The sequence below is a fragment of the Anoplopoma fimbria genome, chromosome 19, assembly GCF_027596085.1.
Source record: "Anoplopoma fimbria isolate UVic2021 breed Golden Eagle Sablefish chromosome 19, Afim_UVic_2022, whole genome shotgun sequence".
NCBI lineage: Eukaryota > Metazoa > Chordata > Actinopteri > Perciformes > Anoplopomatidae > Anoplopoma > Anoplopoma fimbria.
The window spans coordinates 9,731,407-9,756,194 of NC_072467.1; the positions used below are offsets into that span (position 1 = coordinate 9,731,407).

Genomic DNA, 24,788 nt, shown 5'->3' on the forward strand with positions numbered 1-24,788 from the left:
CGGAGGCTCTGATTGAAACAGATTGTAACGCTCTTCGGGTCGCAATGGCAACTGCACGACAAGGACGACGCCAGCAAGTTTTGTCGTAGTTGTAATGTTACGGAGACTCAACAAGACGCTGAAGAAACTACCTGCTAATGTGAACAACACACGTGACGACGTATCTCAAGTCCGACAATGTCCCGGGGATGTACAGTTTCTGTGGAGGAGCTCCGGTCCTGGTGGGAAGTCCCCGCCATAGCGCACTTCTGCTCGCTGTTCAGGACCGCGTTCAACCTCCCAGACTTTGAAATAGAGGTAAAGTCAAACTGTGGTGGCTTCCACTAACACGGATGTCTTTAACTACGGAAATGAAAAGTTGTTTGTGTCAGCTTTTTGGCCTCCTGGTCCCGTGGAGAGCACTTTGTGTGACTTGCCGTCTGGTTCAGCAGCTTAGCGGCGTCCTGTGATCCTCGTCCGCCCACAGCGGCGCTGGAGGCGGCGAGCTGCTCCCCGAGGCTGTGCCATGTCCCGAGATATATATATATATCGGCCACGATATATATATGTGTGTGTATATATATATATATATGTATGTATGTATATATACACACACATAACAGAGTCCCGCGTGGCCTCGTCTCCCCCGGGGAGCTGCTCCTGTAACATGTGCTGCTCCTCGTTTGTTTTCATCTGACCGGAGCCGCATGTTGGTGTCGGAGGACGACCCTCACTCAGACAAACCCCCACGAACCAGAGAAGATGATAAGAGCAGCCTTGTGTGACAAAACGTGCATATTTAAGCGATAACATTTTTTTATTTTTATTATTATTATTATTATAATAAGATCATATTCACGCGACTTTTAGAGCGGAACAGTCTTGTGTGTGTAAAAACGAGACTTGTTGTCCTGCTCACTAAAGTAGACTGTGTTTTTAGTGTTTGAGTTTCTTTGACGTTAAAGTTAAGTTCACAGCGCGAGGGGGGACGAGTTTATTGTCTTGCGGTCTCGAGCCATCTGGCCGCAGTGTCGGTGGCCACAGGGACGCAGATGCTGGTCGGGCATTGTTTGCTCTTCACGGACTGTTTTGTTTCAAAAAAGGCGATGATGGTGCGAACGTTTATTTCCGACGTCAATTGAGTCCAATCAGCTGTTCGTCCGCCGCTCTCCGGTCTGTTAGATAATAAACTGGTTTATTACACACCGATCACATAATACAACTTTACCACTAGACCCCCCCCCTCTCTCTCTTGTTCCTTTCAAATGTATCGCCACTTCACTTCACAGCTTAACTCCAACATGTTTTTAGTCGTTTAGCCTTTTACGTCACAGATTTGCATCTTGTTTTAACACACCGAGGGATGGTTTCACTTTGGAGAAATTGTTACGATCCACATCGCACATCAACAGTCTCCATCACTCATTCATCCCCACCCCCTCCGGCGGAGACACGCACGTAGGCATCGCTTTGTTATTAAACGAGGTGCGAGCCAGATGGGGGGGGGTCGCATTGCGCCAAGTTTACATGGAAGTTGAGGGGGGCTTGTGCTGTTGCGTTTCTCCTTAAGATTGTGTTGGATAATAAAGGAGAAAAACGCATTGTGTTCATGTGTTTTTTCACCGTTACAAGTAAGCTTTTTTGATTTTAACTTTACAAATGCTCCTGGAGACCAAACATGGTTTGAACCGTTCAGTGGTCGTTCTGCTGCTGCTGCCCACCGAGTCGTCCTTAACTGCATCACTAAGCATGACATATACAGATATATACCCCCCCCCCCCCCAATGGATTTTGAGGATATATTGAGATTAATGTAGTAGTCGTATACTTTGACATCTCCATCAGTGTTCAAGGTCATTACTCCTCGGGCTCCCAGTAGGCCTAACATTATCTGCAGCTACCTTTTTTTATATGATTTATAATAGCTAATAAACGGTAATAGAAGCGTACTGCTTTTTGTGCGTTGATTGAAAATCAGTGGAAATACTTTAAACCGTTTTTGGTGGGAAAACATATTACTGAGTTCTCATCTTGTTGCATATTTGTGGTATGGCATCCCTGGTTTTATGTTGACATTCTTCTGCTGGGACATGGCATGCTTCTCAATATCATATCATATCATTCTTAGAATCCTGGATTCTTACTTTTTGTCAAAGGCAGATTCCCACCATCTGAAAAGTTACTGTATTTTGATAAACATGTGTGTGAAATGTCTTAAGCATGTGGATGGAATACTTCTTTCAAGCATTGAAAACACCATTGGGATCCATTATAATAGATGTTAATCCAGGCAGAAGCCCCACAGTTCTCAGGGAAAGAACTTTAAAAATGTATAAAAACTATCTGTTAAGCCTACACGTGGTGAAAATTACTCAAATATATATAATTATTTTGGTTTGTTTGCAAGCTTGGCCTATTTATTTGCAGCTCTTGATAAAGTTTTTCATATTCAATTGCAAAGGGGTGCATCCCCGGATCCAGTGTTGTATCAATATATTTCAGCTGATTGATGTTTAGGTAACATATTGTCACAAAGTCAAGCATGTTTTGTCAACTTGAGGAAACTCTGTCTTATTATGAATGGCTCTCCGGAGTGTAAAACCAGAAATCGTGTTTTTTCTTGCTCTCTTTCCTCTGTTTTTATTTCTAGGGATTTTGTTTCTTGCTTTTCATTTTTGAAGTATCTACATTTGCACATGTTTGTCACCTCGAGTTAAGTGTTGTTTGTTTGTTAAACAGTGTCCCCAGTGCAGTTCCTAGGGCTGTTGTCCATCTGAATGTGGTCTTTCAGGCTAGATTGAGCTTGGAGCTATGCTTTTACCCATGTGAGCACCATCCCATTTGATGCGTAAAATGGGCTTTTGGTCAGCTGTTGTGTCGGGAAGTTATAAAAATAAAGTGACGCAAACCACCGTAATCCGACTTTCTGTGTTTCACAAGACAGATACCACAAAGACTGCACGAATAGCTGCACTTAAGATATGACAATATGAAAACGTCAGCTCATGAGTCACGTCCTACATGTCCAGTTCTGACTCCTCTGTGGCTTTGTAAACTCATATATTCACATTAACTTCTGACACTCGAGTAATGTAGAATAGAAGTCAGTAACGGCTTGTTCCAGAGTGAGGACATTTGGTTCCAACATGTTTACTTAGTGAGGACTTCATAGACATAAGAGGAAACTGTCAGGCAGACATGTTTGTTTTGCTTAATGCCACATACCAGCAACAAGACAAGCTGGCTTGGTCACTGTCGCAAGTGAAGTACTTTGGGCTGTGTCTGTCTCTCTCTCTCCTCTCTCTCTCTCTCTCTCTCTCTCTCTCTCTCTCTCTCTCTCTCTCTCTCTCTCTCTCTCTGTTACCTTTGCCTCTGTCATACATTTATAAAGTTGAGGAAGTTAATGAATACATAATTCTAAATCAATATTCATTTGACACATTAACAAAGTCTTTCAACTCGATGTTCATTTTCTTTCGTCTTCCACTTAGAAATGCTTTCAGCTGCACTTATGTAAGAATGTGGTTGGGGAATGTCAGTCAGCTGGATGTGTAAGTTGAATTACCCGAGAATCAGGGGCGGAAAATGGTGCAGGAAGTTGCTGTCATTGGTCATGACGGAGTGGGGGGGGCGTCGAGTGATTTCACTCTGTCCCGGGCTTTAGTGTCAACACACTCTGACATACCGTCAGTCCTTTTTTTGTGTGGACATAGCGGCATATTGGCTGCTGTTGTCCTTTTTGTCAGTCTTTGCCACCCTGTCCCTATTTTATAGACGGCAGGGGTCAATGTTGTGACTGATAATTACCTCTACCAACGTTGCATGGTTAAGCAATTCTATTCCATGTTAGACACCTGTTCTGGATTTCCCCTCTGTCACCTGTGGGAGATGAGTTTTAAGGGAATGGAGATGCATACTTCCACTAGTCTGAGGTCCTATTGCCTATTTGATCGCACTAAACTTTTTTTGAGATTGTTTGTTCTATTGGAGCTGAAGTTTAATAAGCAGAAAGGTGGGTCCGTTACTGCCTCTTCATAACTGGATTGGATATCTGTGACAATCGGCCGCTCTGGTTATGCAAACCATTACTTTAATAACAAACTATTCAGTATTTCTCTATTCATTGGTTCAATTTTATTGACAAAATTAACAAAGCAATTTTTAAGTCAAGACTGATGTTTCCCTACATCAACAATTAATAAATGATCTGTCACCTCCATGCGGTGAGGCATACAGCCTAATGATTAAGCACTTGCATCAGATCGGTACTCGGTATCGGCTGGAACCCAAAGCCCAGATATCGGTATCGGGACATAAAAGTCTCATAAATGCACCCCTGGTAATAAGTATGGACAACTCAGAATGGCAGAGACAACTGACTAAATGTCTGATGTAGTGTCACTGAAACACCTGTTTCTTTTTCTCATAATGGAGACTTTTGTAATGGATGGCACATTTGAGATTACACTGTTTTGTACTTTGTGAAACTGCTACCACGGGGGATATTGGCAAACTCAGTGAGTGAGTCTGACAGTACTGCTGTGGTACTGTAAGGCCAGCTCTTTTCTTTGTAAGGTGCTGGTCAGTGATAATGGAGTCCGTCCCCCCCAATCTCCTTGGCTAGCTTTACAGAACAGCCCCCTTGCACATTGTTCCTTGGCTGATACACTTCACTGTCACTGGTTTCCACTTTCCTCAGGCTGCGGGCAGTGAGCTGGGGAAGCAGTGTGTGGGGGTGTGTGTGTGTGTGTGTGTGTGTGTGTGTGTGTGTGGATGAGACAGTCGAGTGGGTGAGATGGAGAGGAAAGAAAGAAAGAATGAGTGGGAGGGGAAGTGGAGGAAAGCGTCCTCGAGATAGAGCGAGAGAGCCGCAAAGTGAAAGCACATTAGTATGAAAGAGTGAGAGGCTGATCTGTAGGAAGGAGGCCCAGGGTCAACATGCCGGTCCCCTTTGCCTGGCTTTTTGTCTCTGTGGCGAATGCTTGATTTCTTGGCTTGGTGTCTATGAAATGATGCCTAAAATCCAACAGCCAACAGACGCTGGGGGCCTCTGTTTCTGGATTCTCAATGATGGGCCCTTTATCATCAGACGTAGCCGTCATTTGCCAACGACCTCTGTCCATGTCATCTTCCCACCCCGTGCTCGGCTGGCAGCGTGTTTGGCACATCGTCGCGCATTTGTTCCGTATATCTTCATCAGCTGCCTGTCACAATCTATGTGGTGAACTCGTACCTAAATTAGCCTCTTCTTAGGAGATACCCATCATTAGTGATTAGCTAAGAGACATGAGTAATTTATAGGCCTTCAAATCTGACTTTTGGTCCACATTTCATTTTTTTCCTTGAACAAATAACTGTGACTTTGACATTTTTAAGGTTTGTATTTTTAATTTGACAAGAATGATATAATAAGATGAACAGAAATTACATCACAGCGGGCAAACAAAGCCAACCAGCAGTTTTGATATCTTTTGAAATAGAATTTTCCTTGTTCCATAACAGGATGTTTTCCGTTAATGAGAGCCGTTACCATCCTTGTATGGGCCAAGAAATGAAGAGACACTTAATGAAACAAACTTTCTTACCTAAACTATCACTTAATACTGAAGTGACATTTTTTTAAATTGCTGGCTCGAGAAGAATCATGGGGTATGGACATAAGAAGCATACAGCTTTTTAGATATATTGGTGGCGTGGCTCGATGGATGCCGTTGTTGCCACTTTGATCTAGTCTGAAATATCGCAGCAACTGATGGATCCTAAAGATGTGATCCTCTGACTTTACAGGCAGTTCTCAGCCGGGTACATTTCTCACTTATCCTGTAAAATATCTTAACGTCTACTTGATGGATTGGCACAAACATTTGTACAGACATTCATGGTTACCTGAGGATGTATCCTGATTAATGTGGTGATGACCTTTCCTCTAGCATCACCTGCAGGTAAATAAAATCAGAACATTCCAATCATTCACAGCTGTAGTTTGTGTTTGCTGCTAATTAGCAAGTGTTAACATGCTGAGACTCATAAGTAATTCGGTAATTATGGTACACATTTTACATGCTAAACATCAGCATGGTGTTATCACTCAGCTCAAAGCACCACTGTGCCAAAAGAACAGCTTCACAGTGCTGCTAACATGGCTTAGGACTTGTGGATTCTAGCGGAAAGTAAGCCAATCAAGTAAAGCTGATTTACTAAATGTATTTCTTTTTTTAAACATGAACAATATAAGCATTTTAATCTAAACACTTCATGTTGCGGTGCTCTGACCTATGACCATCTTTTTGTGGTTAATATTTTCATGAATTTAAGGGTTTGAAATGTGAAAACGTTAAGGCTGTGTCTAGACTTGAGCTTTAATGTCAAAGTCATGGGCTTTACTGCGGTCGTTCTCTTACAGTACCTCTGGCTTATATGATGTCACCCTGGTCCTGATCCTGATCATTTTTTGTGCTGCTTTTTTATTTTACTCATGTTTCTGTTTAGCTTTCTTGACCACTATCTCTTTCTCTCTCTCTTTTTATCTCAAACACTTTCTCTTTTTGGAACCAGAAATGACTGTAATTCAAGAGGCTGTTTAGACACTGCTTCTTGTAGCATAAAAAAAGACTTCTAGATAAAGTTTAAAGGGTATGCTAACAGCTTAGAGCCCAATGGATATGTATTCTCAAAAACATGTCATTACGGGGCCACTAATGAAGAATTTATTCTTAATGTGATTTTACACTTTAATTGGTCTCTATGGGACCCACTTTTAACAGCCAGCTTGAGTTTGTTTTTTAACTTCCATTTCTTTTTTTATTCTCTTTTGTTTTGATTGTTTAATCCAAACCATACCTGGGTTTAATTGTTCAGCCTGTTAACATTGTCGACAGTCTCAGGTCCTCATTACCTCCTGAACTCTAACGTCCTCTCCCCCCCCCATAGTCGTCCCACAAAGATGTGTTCACTTACGTTGCCTGATTAGCGTTAGTTTGTGTACAGATTGGCAGCTCCCTCACTCTCCAGCGTTGTTGCACCTGTTGGGATTTGTACAATTCTACAATAATCGTTAATAATTAATAAAGATGGTGACATCACAGAGCTACACCCAACTTCAGCCTGATTTAGATGTATAACCTGCCAGGTTAATTTTATATCTGCTTCGAATTGCAGATCCCTGAAAATCTCTGTTAGCATTTATTCTCATTTCTGCTCCTGTTTATGGATTTTTTTGATTTTTTTTTTTTTTTTTTTTAAATATCTTCTCGTTCACAATTCACTAACAAACTCCTGCGACCCAGCTTCATCTACAATTTATGTTTAGAGTCTGTTGTTTGGCATGTCCAAGGACTAGCCTCTCTGTCTACCTCTTCCCATGTCCCATTCTCTTTGCCATCACTTGTCCCACCACCCCATACCCATTAGCAGTCCCTCTACCCCGTCCCCTTTCTCGAGCCCCACCAGCCTCCCTTTCCCTGAGCCCCAGCCCCTGGCATCACCATGACTAAACCCCAGATGGTGATTCTTTCTTTCCCATCCCCCTGGAGGGTGGAGGCTCTCCACTCTGACTGGGTGCTAGCTGCTGCTGCTGCTGCAGCCCTTCTGGGGAGGGGGGGTCCTAATTTCGTAAAGCCCCCAGTGTGATTGTAAAAGAAGATTTAGTCCTATTAGATCTGGTAAATAAGCAAGCGCGGGCAGCCTGTGAGCACATCCTTGTTCCTGTTGTCTAGAAAGCAAATGGATTAACAGGGAATAGGATCAAGGCTTAAGTGTTGCTCCATCATGGCCCCCACTTGTCCAAGTTTTGGTGGATTATGACTGCAGAAAGCAGTTACTTAATGTGTCTTGCCTGTCTGGAAATCTGGTAATCAAAATTGGCCAAAAGATGACGTTTATATTAATTCCCTCTGAAAGCCCAGCAATGGTTAGGGAACAGAATTATCTAAACGATATCCACTACAAAAACCTTAATACGGTGGCAGTTGGGGGTCATTTCCAATATAGATCACAATGTTAAATGTGTGATTTCTGTTTTAAAAGGTGCAAGCATTGGAAGATAACAAGTCCTGCTCACTCATATTTCAAGTGTTTTGGTCTCTAGTCTGATCTCAAGCGAACAGCTGATGTTGTGTATCCATGAGGTAATGCAGCGCACGCTGTTAGGACACAATGTCACTCTCTCTGCGGCTGACTTCTCTCATCATGAGGGTTGTCGTTGAATTGTTGGTTTTGAAGTGATGGCCAAGGGTGGCTGTGGTGAAGATGTTGGGCAGGAGATCATTAGCATAAGCAGGCAGAGGTGGGACTTTGGCGGTTTTTCTGGAGTTCTCTGTGATATCTGCACCACCATCAGGGATCAGTGGTCGGTGAGTAAAATCACAGATAACATGTTTACCTCCTTTATCACAACAACACTGATCCATTCTCATCCCAGATCATCGCTGTTCACTCATCCCTCATCGCTTTCCCTTTCTTTCCTTCTGTCCCACCCACTGACACACCCCCAGGCTCAGCCCGTGTTACAGCCTCCAACCTCTGACACTTTCCTTTCCAGATCAGGCTACCCATAAAGCTTTTGAGACTTTTTCACACTCTGAGAGTACCCCTCGAAGATCAAGAACCTTTTTTGCATGTCTTTTTTTTAATAACCTCCCTTACATGCACTGTGAGGGGGGGAGCTTTGTAAGAGGCTGCTGCCCCTCCCCCAGTTGTGATTGACAAGGGAGAGCGGCAGTACATGCATCAGATGGTTTCACATGGGGAGTGTGTGCACAGAGGGGGAGGTAGAGGGGCACATACACCGGGGTTTGCTTCAGCCAGCTCCATTGTTGCAGCTCCCCATGGTTCCCTCTGTCTGTCTCCAGTCTGGGGCGGCATCCCTCCAGTGATGCTGTCTCACTCTGTGCCTTAGCGGCTGGTTGTGCAGCAGAGACGAGAAGACTGAGAGAAACCAAGTGATGAGGACTTCGCCAAACCAGGTCTCATCCAGTGGGAGGCCCGGAAAAACTTAGAGGAGTCACTGGTTAACGTGTTTGGCGTGCTTAGAAACAGTGTGTTGTGTTGGTGTTGGTTTGTGTCTGTTTCTGTGTGTGATGCTGTTTGTTCCTATTAAAAAAAACCACACTTTTGGAATATTATTCTGAAAGGTTGGGTTGACTTTTTTTTTTACAGCGATGCTAACCAGAGAGTTGTCTGAGAGCTGGCACAAGGGGATGCAGAGGAGGGGTGTGGATCTGTGGGGCCTTAGTGGGGTGCAGAGTGGCACACACTTGGCCGACTACATGGATTGCTGGAGGCCACCGGCTTAAGTAACGATTTCTGGTTGGCACGCGTTGAATGTTCTCAACCCCCAGATCTTTACACAGTTTGTTGTCAAAATATTAACCAGTGACCCGTAACACTGTTATTTGAAAACATTAGGTCTAAATGGGCGTTCAGACTGTCAACTGTTGTTCAGTCACTAGTGGTGACACAATAAAATGCAATTCAGGAATGCAGCGCCTTACTGGATGATGTTTGCATTGCAGCAAAACGTTGAGCCAGGTTCAACGGTTTTACGAAGCCCTCTGCAATGGCACCTTCATTGCTTCAATGGAGGGGCGTTAATTCAAATGAATTAGCAGGGATTTAGACCGAATACTAATAAAGGTCGTAGAAGTACAGTTGTAGGAACCACTGAAGGCTTATCAGACACCAGAACATTGATGCAAAATCTGATCGTAGTACAACTTTTTTTGCTGGCTGATCCGGCTGAAATGAATTAGATGTCTGTTTTTCTCACAAAGGGTTCATGCCGTCTTAAGGTGGCCTTAGTGATTTTGGAGCTATTGCACCATTGTTTGGGAATGTCAGGACCTTGACACACCAGGCTGAATTCAATTAACTAGAGCCAAAAAGACCCAACACCGTCATCTCATGTCTCCTGTTAAATGTTGCATTTTAACAAAGTTCAAGGACTACAACTAGTTCTGAAAATACCAAAACCTACTGACTCAGTATGCGATTCAAACAGCCTACACTTTTTGAGAAGGCGTAGACTTCATGGTGTGCATAGTTAACTCATGATTTTGTTTTACCTGTCAGCTTGCGTAGAAGATTCTGAATGACACAACACACTCGATGTGTGGCCTTCAGGACGACAGTTCAAAATGCCAAATAAGTACAAAAATGAATTATTTATATCCTCCATCAAGTCATTAAATAGTGACTAGTATTCGTAATGAATGATTTTATCTTGGGACTAATTAGCTTTTTTTGGGGGGGTTGATATACCTGATTTTCTTTATTGAAACTATTGTAATTTATTATTTTAAAGAAGTATTTTCTCACACTCAACATATAAATGTAAGCATGTCCATGAATAAGGGTATGTATTTATGTGTGATCTATGTTCTATGAATATATTTACATTGCAATGCTGTTGTTGCCAAGTGTGTTATGTAATACAGCGCCTCAGAGCCCAAGACAAATTTTGCTGCGTGACAATAAAGTAAATCTTAATCTAATCTTAACCTTCCTGTGATACACAAATTCATCATACTGAATAGATCTATATGTATTGGTCACTAGTACAGGTTTCCAACTAGCAAACACAGCCAGTTGGGTTTGTTTGAATGCATGACTTAGTCAGAGGTGTTGCTGCCCCTTCACTACCTGTTTTCCAAACATATTAAGGTGGCTTTGCCAACCGGTTCTCTTTCTTTTATTTCACTTACATTTTTAGAAAGCGATACAAGATATACACTGTTCTCAGTGTGCCACTTAACATGTTGGAATTAAACGTCTTCTCTTAAGGTTACTTTTTCCTCTCCTGTCAAGTAGCAGTCTCCTCATGTCTGTGTGCTTTAACTCCAGGACTGCAGGCCATCAGCTTGATGTTGATTTTCTCCATTTCAAGACTCCTCCCCATGCCGTCTACAACCACACCGGTCAGGGACTATTTTTTTTTTCCTCCTCAGGGCCAGCAAGCGAAATGTTAACGAACGGGTTTGTGTGTGTGTGTGTGTGTGTGTGTGTGTGTGTGCACGGATGTGGCGGCGCATGTTTATGCAGTCAGCGAATGGGACCGCTGGGATGTCAGCCGAAGCAGGAAGCTCCATTTTTATATGAGGAAGTTGATGATGTGGTTTCCTCAGAGCTGACAGTGGAAGTACGAGAGGCTCAGGGCTGCACTAGGTGGCCTCCCATCTCCTGTGCTTAATGAGTTTCACCCACATAGCAAGCCAGGTAGGCCAAGGCAAAGGGTCTTCGCCTGTCTCAGGAAGGACCTGTCCACCGTCCATGCCTCAACACAACCCCCACCCACCCACATACCCTTCTTACAGCCTAGCCACCTGTCCCACTTGGCCCTGACACACTATAATAAAACTTGGAATAAAAAGTTGGAAGGTGAAACTGACCTTCCAGGAAAAAAAGGGTTTTCGTTACAGTTGCTTTACAGTTGTATATTGTATGAGCCATATTCAGTGTTTGTCACTGTTTCCACCTGGTAGTGGAGCTCAGTTAGATGAACCTGTAGTCGTTCTTCCTGTTCACATATTTTCATAAACAAATCGTGTCCTTGCCCGGAGGCTCTAGTTGTTTTGAATGTGTAACAATACTAGTTAAGACAGGTGTAGAGTACACAACTTTTCCCTGTGGCTCAAACAGACATGTTGTAAATCAAGACTAACTGTGCGGGCAAAAATCGGCCAACAAGATCTTGTTCTGATGCCTAAGTCAGATGTGTCTGGTAGCAACTCAAAGATGTTGATGCTCTCCTCTGATGATCAGATGACGGTACATCCTGAGGATGCGAGGGCGTCTTCCTGCGGTGTTAAGGCTGTGTGTGCATGTGTCATGTGGCAGGAGGTGGTTACGTATGGGGGTGGAGGGTGTTGTCAGATGATGGCTCCTGGAGGAACCATGTGGGAGATGAAAGTGGGGAGGGGAGTGGGGGAGGAAGAAATAAAGAAAGAGAAGCAAAGGAGAGGAAGAGAGGGGCCTTTACACAACAAACAGGCATCCCTTCCCCCTCCAACTAGCTGTGCACACATCCTCCAACTGTTGGTGATATAGACCCCGGAGGAGCTGTTAACGGCAGTGGCATGGAAAGTATCTGCTGTGAGGGCAGCCAGAGAGGCCAACCCCCGATACTACGGTCTTTGTGGACCTGCCACAACCTTGGAGCTGCTGATACATATGCTGCTCCACTGCTTATCACAACCTCATGTCTCTCTCTCCGTCTCTCTCTGTCTTTCTCTCTCTCTGTCTCACTTACTGCATGCATTGGCCAGACTCTCTTACACCTCTTATCTCAGTTTTTCTCTCTCTACAGATACGAATGGGACACATGATGGGGCCATTGGCGTCCACTGAGACAAGCACATTTCACTTTTATCTGCAAATGCAGATGGTGTGTTCTGCCTTGAAGTCAGTTTAGCCTTGATGTCTCCTTTCTTTTGAAAAGTCTGCTCCTCTTTTTTTTTTTTTTTCCCCGGATGATTTATGTCACATGTCTTGTAACATTTACCATCCTGGTTCTCATGTCAAGCAGAGACCTAGAGTTTTCTCCTCCTAGTGGAGGCTCATCTTTTAGCTTGGCGTCATTAAACCATTTTATACAGCAGATGTGCGTATGACGCTGTTGTTCTAAATGCGCATTCAATCCATGTAGGACCCATTCTTATGAGATAGTTGTCATGGGTTCATTTCTGGTTTGGACCCTAAGCAGAGACTTCGGTGTGCAGTTAAGTGGTAAACATTTCACTGATACCCACAGAATTACACTGGATCTGTACTATACAAAAGCTGTTTCAGTTTCATCCCTCTTTTGTCCATAAGCACGGTATTACTCTTCCTTGCTATGCACTTTTATTATTCTCCCCACTCTCTATTTTTCTTTCTCTCTTTTTAGGGATTCTGTTAAATGAAGTTTACATGTCAATATCATTCATTATTTCTATCCCTAATAGAGACATCCAATCAATTGTCCAACCCATGTTAAACTATGGTTAAAACGAGGGTCCTAATTGACAATTGACTGGTTCAACCCATCCTCTACCTAATCTTAAACTTAAAAGAAAGAACACAAGTCACCCTGCTGTGACGAGGAGTTGCCTACAAGGACAAGACAGGTCTTTAACTCTGCAGATGAAGATGAACTCTGAGATGAACTCTGTAGGGGACAAAGACGTTTAAAAGATATTTCAAGAATATTGTAGAGTGGCAGAGCATAGAAAGAGAAGAGAAGGATTATGGAAAGCCCGTTAGCTTTACCGAGGATGTCAACCTCTGCCCTGTTTCACAGGCGGTTGTTATTTGGTTGATATGCTGATTCTGACATCCTGCAATAAAGTGAAACCTTTAGCCTTGTCTCTGAATCATTGCGTGTGATCAAAGGCTACTCAAGATTTGCTAAGTTTGAGGAAATTGGAGGCAGACTAGCACTTACATTATCAAGTTCTTTTGACAGATTCAAGCCTCCCTGACTTTGACAAACTGCATGCATGTTCTTTGTGGACTTCATAGTAGGGGACTCGGCACAGCGTCACCTTTTCATTGTCTACAAGTTTGTTTTGACCCAAATCTATCCATGACTGAAACATTAGCCCACACCACACACACATGTAATATTGAACCAATATATGTATCTTTTTCTATAAACATTTGTACTGTTTACTGCTGGATAGGTAATGCAACCTACATAGAGCAAAGGACTCTTAGGGGTAGCTACCTACAAGTTATAAGTGTGGTGAGTGAAAAATATATATATATATATATATATATATATATATATTTATATATATTTATATATTATTTTTTTTTTTTTTTTTTTTTTTGAAGGCTTGCCCATGTCGGCAAAATATTTGAGGCATCAGAACTGATCACAGGTGACAGGTGATACTTCTCACACTGTTTGCTATGCTGTTGATAGATGGATAGGTGAGACAGCACCTCGAACAGCTGTTTTGATTTGAGATTTTCTGTCCAGAGGCTGCCAAGAAATACTTTTGGAGGGATCATCACAACAGGAGGCCTTACTGTCCTCAGCTACCGTGCAGCCAGCCACTGGCTCTAGGTTGAGTGGGGACAATGTGTGGAGGGAGTCGAGAGATAAGGAATACAGAGAGAGAGGAAAAGAGTGAGGTGGAGCAACGGTGTTGTCAGGGGAATAATTGAATGTCTCAGAGGCCCTTGTAGAAGCTTTGCTGCAAGACAGGGGGAGGAAAAAGGTGTGGAAGAGAGGAATAAGAGGTTACGCCAGCGAGAGAAGCAGAGAGACAAACAGCGGGGGAGTCGGGTGAGAGCACTAGCAAAATACCTTCAGGGCAAATTGCTGATTGCAAGCCAGGCTTACAGAGGGGCTGTGGTGATGACACACCTTTTGACAAGCCTTGACTCTCCCTCCATTCTTTGTCCTGTTTTTTGTCCTCTCTCTTCTTCTTCTCTCTCTCTCTCTGTCTCTGTGTGTGTGTGTGTGTGTGTGTGTGTGTGTGTGTGTGTGTGTGTGTGTGTGTGTGTGTGTGTGTGTGTGTGTGTGTGTGTGTGTGTGTGTGTGTGTGTGTGTGTGTGTGTGTGTGTGTGTGTGTGTGTGTGTGTGTGAATAGCCTGATTTACTCAATGATAAATTGGGCAATTTAACTCTAGGATTTATACTCTTTTAAAGCTTATCACTTATCCATTTCTCTTATCTTTGAGTCCCATTGATCATTAATTTGAAACACGTGTACGATTTGAATGTCGGTAAAAGTGTGTGTTTTTTTTTGTCCGTTGTTGACTATGTCTGCCAAAGGTTGCGGGTTGTGTCCTTCTAGTGTGTTCGTTTGATCTCTACTGTTTGTGTGTATGTGATAATGGAGGGTAAAGGTTCAGCTGCAGCGGAGTGTCCCTTGCAGCCCGTCATCAAGATGAGTGTTAGTTAGCACCAGGCCACAGAGGGATTGGCCGGCTGGATGGACGGCTGAAGAAAGGGCATGCACACTACATTAATTCCCCCATCTCTGCCATCTGAGATACACTTCAAAGGTGGAGCAGGGTGGTGTTAATCCAGGGGCTGTAGCGAGCCCTCCGCTCTGCTGTGCTGTACTCCACTCTCCACCCTTCCCCTTCCCCTGGCTGTGGCCCCCAGCTTTTGCGTTGTGTGATCAAAGTGCAGTCTGTCTCTGATGGATGGGCTCACACCGGCCCAGAGGCTGCCTGACAGGGGACCAGGAAGTGGAAGGGAGTGTGACACAGGATCTCTCTGCATCCTATGCACATGCGCTTGTACACACAGTGAAACGCATTCTATCCTTCTATCCTGTACTGATGATAACTCATGGCTATGGCATTGTTCTGGGGCTGAGTAGTGTAGATACGTGTGAACAAGCCCTGACACATGCTCTGCCTGAAGCAATTGTTCAAACATTGAATAAGTGTGTTGTCAAAGGTCTGCCTCCTGATGCTACTGTATCGACCAGCATTCCAAAATTCTACGTTTCTTTACAATTCTGGTTGTTCGCTGTAAATGTGTGAAGGCACAAATCTTCCGACCAGTTGCTGTGACATTGTTTGACAGGACCTCAGTTGCCATGGCAAAAAAATCTTATTTATTGAAAAATATGAGATGTTCTGCTACCTTTATGACTTAAAATATCATCTTGTGGGCCCTTTGCCTTACACTCACATCCGCTGACTCACCAGTTCTTCCTGCTTATATCCTGTTGTTGAATTATTATTAATATTCTTCAGAATGCGTCTAATTTGCCACTATGATCATGTTGATTTGTAGACTTTCAAATTGGTAATTAGAATGTGCTCATCAAACCTAATGAACTGTTCTTCCTTTTGAGTCTTGAGACGTAGTTGATTTTTATTTCATGTCATCAAAGTTGCTCTCCTGTTATCTTTCTTTAACTTCAGTCAGATGCCAGAGCAGGCTGTTGAGTCTCCCCCTCTTCTAACCTCAAGTAGCAACGTTTATCTTATCCTCTTTTTCAACTTATTTCTCAACCTCCTTTCTGCCTCTCCTCCTCATCCTCCTCTGTTTTTCATCGTCCTGACTTTTTGGCTCCTGGCTTCAGTCGTTCTCGATGGCCGGGAGGTGTGTAGGATGACCTTTGGTGACCCCTGAGCTCAACCAAGTTCCTCTAGAGAGAGGCAGACTGAGAAGAGACGAGTGAGTGCACAATAATTAATGTCCTTGAGATGATTTTGGACCATTTTTGAACCCCTTGGAACTGCGGGGTTACTTTTTGTGAAAGAGAGAGCAAGGGTGACACAGAGAGAGAGAGAGTTTAGATCTGTTGCTAGTGTGAGAGCCTGGACTAAGAGGGGTAAGGCGTGGTCAATTGTAGGCAGGCATGTCTTTTTCTCAGGAGCGACTGTTTGGCTTCAGCCTCAAGGGGCTTGTTTGCATCTTGCAAAAAGGGGCCTTTAAGTGAAATGGACACTTGGCTGAAAGAGCACTTTGCATTTGCATATCTGCCCTCTCAGGCTACGTCCACTGTACTAGGTTTTCATTTGAAAACGCATATCTTTAGCTACGTTTACACTGGGCATCCACACTTCTCCGGAGGTTTAAAGCAGAAACAATGAGTTTGGAAATCGCCGGGGTAACCTTGTAGTGTGGACAGGTGGAACTGAATACATTTTATAACGATGACGTATACACCTGCATTAGGTGTACAAGTGACAAGTCACAACTTGTCACTCCCTGATTCCTCACGCCCCTATCACATGACCCTTTTCCAGAAAAGACAAACAACAGCCTTGATTATGAATTGACTACCAGTGTTTCATTTAACATGGGTAATGGATTATTATTATGCATTGCTTACCTTGTTTTCTATACTAGCAGATGTGCAGTTATGCTCTGCATTTTATAATTTTACTAACACCGACGTGCGCAAGAAGAAAGCTGTTATTGGAGCGAGCTGCGAGTACGAAAAGTTATCAGCCATATGGAGAGGACGTTTGAAGTAAAAAATAAAATTAAAAAAAAACTTGCTCTCCCAACAATAAATGCTCTTCAGTACGACAGGGACTTCAGCCAGGCAGAGCAACTGCCTGGCTGAAGTCCAGTGTGAAAATGGACAACAACAACAAAACCAAGTGAACAAAGAGAGAGACGTGTGTTGACCAAATTTTTTGACCCATAGTCTAGTAAACTCTGATTTGTTCGTGTTTACTTTAAAGTACATTGTGTGTGTGTGTGTGTGTGTGTGTGTGTGTGTGTGTGTGTGTGTGTGTGTGTGTGTGTGTGTGTGTGTGTGTGTGTGTGTGTGTGTGTGTGTGTGTGTGTGTGTGTGTGTGTGTGTGTGTGTGTGTGTGTGTGTGTGTGTGTGTGAGAGATACAGCAGGCCTGCAGCCTTCTAACTAAGTTTGAAATATTAAACTTCCAAAAATGTGTCTGTTTTAGTATATAGAGGAAGATCTTAAGTATCAAGCTCAACCTTTGGTTATTAAAGAGTACTATAATGCTCTTATTTTCTGTAACTAAGCAACCAATCTACTTTCTGCTCACACTGGCACCCACAAGCCCAGTGTACGTTAATAGTCATGTGATATTTGTTTTCAGGCGCGCTAGTATGGACGGAAATAATTTCAAAAACAATGCTGAAACGCTCATGTGGACTGAGATCGCTTTTATTTTAAAACCCGGTTTTAAACGAAAAAGTATTAGTGTGGATGTAGCCTCAGCGTCCTGTTCCCTCTGTCTCTCTCTCTCCCCTCTTGTTCTACTCCAGAGCTTTTGGGTATCATTTAGGAAAGCAGTGCATGCTGGGAAGCTGTGTGGGGTGCTACATCTTGGTTGGTCAGCAGAGGGGAGGAGGGGGCACGGCTGTGTTGCAGCTCTAGGCCCCCGCTGCCTCCCATCTCTCCTCAGTGCTTTCAGGTCTTTAAGAGTTTGCTCTGCCGGTTACTGCCGCTTCATAAAACCTCAATGGCGGAAACACAATGCCAGGAGAGGGGTCATGGCTGAACTTGAACCTCTGCTTCAGCCAAACAACCACTGGCAAACCAAGAAGCCCTAATCGGACAACTAGAAATTCCAACAATCCCTCTTTCTGTCGGCCTCTGCCAGCGAACCTTACACTGGTATCAACTCTGTCAAAAACATAAACTGAGGCCTCACTAATATAATGTCGTATTCTTAATGAATTATTTCAATATACAGCTGACGTGTTGCCTTTTCTTTTCTCATATAGTCACAAACCATTCTTTGATATGTCAAAAATCACCTGTTTTGCTCATAATGCCTTTGCCTTATTGAAAGAGTTTTCCTTTGACACTCCTCTGGTTTCATAATTTGCAGCTGAGCTGTGGCAAAAAACATGTTCTATATGTAAATTTATACTCTATAACTCTGGTCTGTTGGTCAAAAGTAGAGTTCTTCACGTGAGTATTTACCCTACTGTCTCCTTTGTTGTGTTTATCCAGGAGCTGGAGAAAGCCCTGTCAGAGCAGGACTTGGACTTCCTCACGGACCTCATTGCTTGTCTTTTGCAAGGCTGCTACCAGCGCAATGACATCACGTGAGTATAGAATGGAAAAAAAAAAAAGGATCTGGTATATTAGCAAAGTCTGTTGAAACGTATGTCGATGAAGATTAATGCAATAGTCGGATGAGGTTTTAAGTCGGGGCTAAAGGAGAAGTTGAAGTTAACTGGAATCACTGGTGTAGATAATAACAACACTTTTGACAGTTGACTAGTAGACTAGCAAATGACACTGAAGTCTAGCAGTATAGAAGTACGCACAGTTCACAATTCATTGTGTACATAGTTTTGGTTCACAGCCTGGTTTCAGCACTGTATTGGTGCCTAGCTTCAGTAAGTCAACTTAACAAAGCAGGATTCAAGGATCCAGCGTTCTCTCCATGAGCGCTGGGAATCATTCAACGTTTTTTAATAAGATAACAATAGCAAATGTATATGACACCTTTGTTTTGGTTTCCATAGCAAAAAAAGTAATTGAATATCTTGCTTTGAGAAATATAAATTCTCTACAAAATCTTTCTGATTTAAAAAAAACTTTAATTTAAATGTAATTTAAAATATTTGATTCAATGATAAGTAGGCAAAGTTATAAATCTTACAAGAAATATTATGCTAGCTTTTGGTATTTAGTAGTTTTGATACTCTCTGCCATGAACACATTTCAGTCAGCACAAAGAAGTTGAGAAGGTCCAGTCCTACACTCAAACGCATCATCTCAGTCATAACCGTTTCCCACGGTGTTGTACTTGTATACTGTTTCTTACTGTATCTTTTCATATTGTGCTTAACTCTATCATAAAACAACTGCTAAGTGGTCCAGTAATGTTTTGGCTTTGGTTGAGTGTTTTCAGAAAATACTTCATTTGACTACGAAGGGCTTATTGGTTATCATGCATTCTTAAGGAAAAGGGCAAGGGAATACGGTACAAGTCCATCTGCATCCTAATGTTTAAAGTGCTTAAAGAAGTTGTACACCTGCACTCTAGGTCTTACTCTTGCCAAATCTAGAATCTAGAAGCATCTCCTGCGATTATTAAACAAAACATCAGAGGCAGAGTGGAAATTAATCACTACAAGTTTTTTCAGTATGACATGTAGCTGCCAAGATAAAATCAGTATTCTACTTTAAATTAGTCATAGTCAGAGCCTTAATAGGAAGTTTGAGTCACTGGCGCAATGACTCGCTGCGGAGTCAGAATTTACTCACCACACGGTGACTCAAGGTCTGTGGTGAAATAGTGCTCTCCTACTAAAGCAATATAAGTATACAGCAACTTGTTTCTCCTTTGTGACAAATAATGGGAGAAAGTGAGTTCTTATTCAAATCCATAAATCTCTCATGGGGCTTCCCCCTTCAAACACCTCCTACCCTACCCTATCATACTGGCCCCAGTGAACCGATAAGCAGAGAGGCAAGAACGATCCAGTTTTTCCACCCAGGCAACCGGTAACAGGAGGACAACCTGCTTTATTGGAGTGGACAGGCGCTGGCATCCTGGGGGCGGCTGCTCAGCACTAGCCTTTCACAGAGCTGCCCTTTTCATCCGCACGTGTTAAACGCTCTGCCGGAGCGGGGGAAAGAAGGGAGGGAGCGGGTTGGGGAGAACGAGGGACAGAACCTAGGAGAGTGAGGGGGTGGGGGGGGGGGGGGTGGCGGGCGGCGGGCTGCAGCTGTGTGAAAAGCGCACACTGCTCTTTCAAGATAAGCCATTTTTTTTTTTTCTTCTGGTCCTCTTTCTCTGTGTGCCGTTGCATAGATGCTCACCCCTGCCCCAAGCCCTTGTTCTGTTCAGCTGAGTTGGAACTGAAAGGTACAGATTAATCGGCAAGACCTGAACCGGAACCAACGTTTATTTACCAGCTTCCACTCATAGCAGAGATACAACCCCACTCGCATTCAAAGAAACTAGTCTTTTTTTTCAGCCCTGTCTCCTCTGACTAAATAGCCAAAAGGGTAGTTAGAACTTTGTTTGTTTCCTAAGCTGTGCCTTCTAAAAGGACGCTCGGTAATTTTGAGGCATGGTGTATTGGCCTAACAATGTGCACACAGCATTTGCAATTGAATTGGTTGCATTTATCTATACTGACAGATCTCAATGGACCAAAAAAAGCCTGCTGTCTGATTTCCTTTTTATTATGTGTTATAATAAGTCATACATAATCAAGTTGCTTGATCCAATAAACATTTGTAACAAGTTGCAACAATCAGATTCATGAATCTAACATAAATTAATCCATTACTTAAGGAGTTGCAACTAATAGAAACCTAAGTATTATTATAATCAAAAAGTCAGCTTTATTTATACAGCCTAACAAGCATGTTTTCAAATGTGCCAAAAGTTGATGAGCATACCTTAAAAGACCTAATCATCAGTTACAAAAAAAACTTGGGAAACAAAAACTACTTCAAACAAAATCACACAAGTCACAAGTAGGACAGTAAGGCATGAAATAAGGAATGTTATAAGGAATTACCCTTCTAGTCTTGCTTTTTCCATCACCACCAACCTGAGATCCTCACAGAAAGCAAGGCACCACTCCATCACAACTCTCCATACTAACAATACAATGGTAGATCTTAGGTTGGGGGAACTGCACCGGAATGATTAATTGTGTAGAAAATGAGACAACAATACCAAGAAAAACAAAACATTATTCTGATAGTGTAATGGTACATCAGTGTGTGTGTGTGTGTGTGTAAAGTTGAATTTTCTATGCTAAAAATCCATGCCCAAATAACCTGTCAATGTTTATATCTTGAGAGATTTTGTCTTGTGTTGAAAAGGTTTTTCACACTGTTTAAAGTTATGCACTTTGTGTGGTCTGGAGAAACGTATAGCACGCATCTCTGTCACTCTCTGTCTCTCATCTGTTCTTTTGCTCTGTCCTTTAGCCCCCAGGCGTTTAGCAGTTACCTCGACGACATCATCAGCTACCGGTGGGAGCTGGAAGAAGGGAAGCCCAACCCACTTCGAGAGGGTCCCTTCGAGAATCTCCCTCCTCGCACACAGGTGGAACTACTGCACCGGCTGTGTGACTACCGTCTGGATGCTGCTGATGTCTTTGACCTGCTCAAGGTAAACGTCCACGAGGATCTGCTGAAACAATCTAGACATATTTGTTTTCATGCATGCGTGGTTTAATGCATTATACTGCGGTACTGGATTGAAGTAAAAGCCACGCAATTGTGTGCAATGATACTGGGGTTGATGGTTGTGCAAAAACACTAATAAAGCTACTTTACTTAATGCGTAAACCACTGAAATATGACCCACATAGGCTGTAAGCATTGAATCCATTTACTTTATGGTTAGTACATTGATAAACCTGCGACTACTTTAATTTGTTTCGACCTTTTTAACAGTAGAATTAGTTTGAATGGATACTGTGTGGATTAATAAAATGCATAAGGGTTCCTGATTTCAAAACATGATGGTTTTTGTACAAGCTGAGATCACCTCTAACACAAAACGGGTCGGTGAATTTTAAAGCACCATAAATTTTCATTCTTTAATCAACTCTGCGATGTTTTACTGTGGGCGAAAGAAGAGCTCCAAGATTTAAATTTACGTTTACACCTACATTTGTAACAGAATGCTTGCAGTCTATCTGAATGTATAAGTAATGAAGCTTTTTATTACACCTGATAAAGAAAATAGCAGCTCAACACATATCCTGATATTAACCATGGTGCATCTAATAATAACCTGACCGTTTTAACTCCATCCTGTCCGTCAGTTTATAATATCCCTCTAATATAGTCTACAGTTTTCTCGTGAGATAAGATCTTTCTAAATAAATCAGCAGATTCAATTTATGAATGCACTCAGAAAGATACTGAAAGTGCTTAATGTCTGCATATGATTCACAGCTATGTAGGCTCAAAGGGCTGAATGACATCACCTGCTAATGACTGATGATTTAAAATCAGTCCTACACATGGTTTAAAAAATGTTATGTTCCCACCCCCCATCAGGGACTGGATGCAGACAGCCTGAGAGTGGAACCGCTGGGGCAGGATGGAAATGGAGCCCTCTACTGGTACTTTTATGGCACTCGGATGTACAAAGAAGAGCCAGTCAAGAGGAAAGCAGAGAAAATCAGGTAAATTTCACAGGTTATTGTGTATCGTCTTTCTCTGTCCAGTACACCAAGAACGGATGTTATGTCAATGGTCATGTTTTCTGTGGTTAACTAGTGCATGTGGTAAATGTGTAATAGCAGTAGTAGTTTGACCCTCATTTACAGGCCTGTTAAAAGTTAATTATAGAGGTCTCATATTGCTCATTACTGGGTTTAAAGGCTATAATTATAAAGACTTCCTTTTCTACTCCATGTTGTGTTTCAGTGAAACCACTGAGCTGACATTTCCAGAGAGAAAGAAAAGGGGAAGACCACCAAAGAAGATGAAACTAGAAGAACCTCAGCTATGGTGAGAAAAAAAATGTTTTAGTTTGTTTACAGAGCAAACCACATAAAGCAGAGAAATGCTCACATGTGCAGTTATGTCAAAAGAATATCTTAATTTAACTGTCAAAACAGATGCCATGGCTGTCTCTACAGATAATAGTGAGGGTTTGAACAATCATGGCTGTCACTGAAGATTAAAACTAGCTGAACATGCAATAGTTCTAATTTCTGGAAAATGTTCATGTATATATTATTCATTTATTTTTTTTACCTTCAGTGAGCTGGAGAGTGAAGTGACAGAACTGAAGACAGAAAATGAACTGGAAGATCTCCGCCCTAGCACAGGTAAATGGATCTCATGAATATAAGCAAATTTATTTTCATGTTGACTACATCAAGGTGTCTGTGTGTTTGTGTATTTTATTTATTTTATTTTTTTTACTTTTGACTACCGGATTCACTGATTTTATTGTCTCTTTACATTTTCCCTAGAATCAATTAGTCAATGTCCCTCTTCTTTGCTTTTACTAGGCCTTAAGCGAGGCGCTTGGTCACTTGTGTGTGATACGGAGGAGCAATGGGTGAGTCTGGTAGAGAGCATCAAGGACAAACCCTCCCCACAGGACCGCCACCTCTACCGTGTCATCAGTCAGAACTTCTTGCCTGAGATCAGCAGCATGATTGAGCACAAGGTCAGACACCATAGAGACATTGTTACTGTTAGCTCCCATTACAGCAGTTCATATTGTCTTCATTTTGGTCGTGGTCGAGTTAGTCAGCTTCTGCCTCGAGCAATATTAATGAATACCAGCTCATAAACAGCAAATCCAACCATGGTAGTTGCCAGTGTTTACATCTAAAAAGGCAAATTTAACCAATCACTGAAGTGAAGTATTTTTTATCTGTATTACAGTACTTAATCTTAGCGATTCTCATATTAACTTAATCTTGACCTATTCTTGTACTTGGAAGTGTGCATCATATACGGGCCATGGTAGATTAAAAAAAACATTTGTCTATTTCATTGATACATTTTTATAACTTGAATTTCATTAAAATGTTAATTCTAGTCCCTATGCGTACGACTTTTTGACATTGGCAGTTCCAATGGATCGGGACTAATGGAGCTTGAAAGATTGAGCAATCTCTACCAATCTCTGTTCAGTTACTTTCATGTTCTGATAGATCACTGTCCCCCTCAAGGAGTTTCTTTCATGATCCTGGACACTAGCTGGGCCAGCTGCGATAGAACTGAAGTGAAGGAAAGCCAGTCTGTGCTTGCCTTTTAATTCTGCACACCAGCTTCTTATGAAGTTTGCCCTGGGCCTGACAGTGGAGATCTATGCTCTCCTGCTAGTTTGGTAGAATGATGGAGCAATTTCTGTAGTTCATTGGGCTTGGCCATACCTTGGGTCATGCTCATTTGTCTATCAAATCTTCCTTGGAATGTTTGTTGAGTACCTCAGGGGGAGATTAAAGAGATTTTTATGTTCATAGCAAACATGGGTCGAAGACAACAGTACACTCAGTTTTTGCAATGGAATACACTCCAGTCATTGGATGCTACAGCTAGTCAAAGCTAAAGTTGGTCCATGTTTTTATCCCACCTGCTTGTATTAAGATGGTGGTGAGGCTTTTTCCACTCCTTTTGATATATAACTAGCACTGACTGTTGCTATAGAAACCCCCAGAGCCTTTCTTCATCATCATCAGCAGTGAAGTAAAGAATAAAGTGAATGAAGTTTGAAGTTAGCCCAGCGGTCAGTCACTTCTTAGATGGTCAGTGTATGAATGTAGTGTTATCCTTTATCGACTGTACACTCAGCTCTAATACTCATACTCACATTAAATGTATGGTATTTAAAAGGACTTTCTTTCTATAGCTTTTCTGAATGCAGAATATTATTGAAGCATTCTCGTGGTTTTGTAATGAAATCAGTTTGCCTACCAGTA

General features: G+C 42.3%; 1 protein-coding gene across 1 annotated transcript in view; it reads left to right on the forward strand.

The window, feature by feature from the left end:
• LOC129108572 (chromatin remodeling regulator CECR2) overlaps positions 1 to 24,788 on the forward strand; it is a 37,754-nt gene continuing 12,966 nt past the window's right edge. The window contains exons 1-7 of the mRNA XM_054620436.1: positions 1 to 297; positions 18,367 to 18,461; positions 21,319 to 21,502; positions 22,402 to 22,529; positions 22,774 to 22,857; positions 23,113 to 23,180; positions 23,367 to 23,527. Coding sequence (XP_054476411.1) covers positions 178 to 297; positions 18,367 to 18,461; positions 21,319 to 21,502; positions 22,402 to 22,529; positions 22,774 to 22,857; positions 23,113 to 23,180; positions 23,367 to 23,527 — 840 coding nt within the window. The 5' untranslated portion in view covers positions 1 to 177. The remainder of the gene's footprint in view (positions 298 to 18,366; positions 18,462 to 21,318; positions 21,503 to 22,401; positions 22,530 to 22,773; positions 22,858 to 23,112; positions 23,181 to 23,366; positions 23,528 to 24,788) is intronic.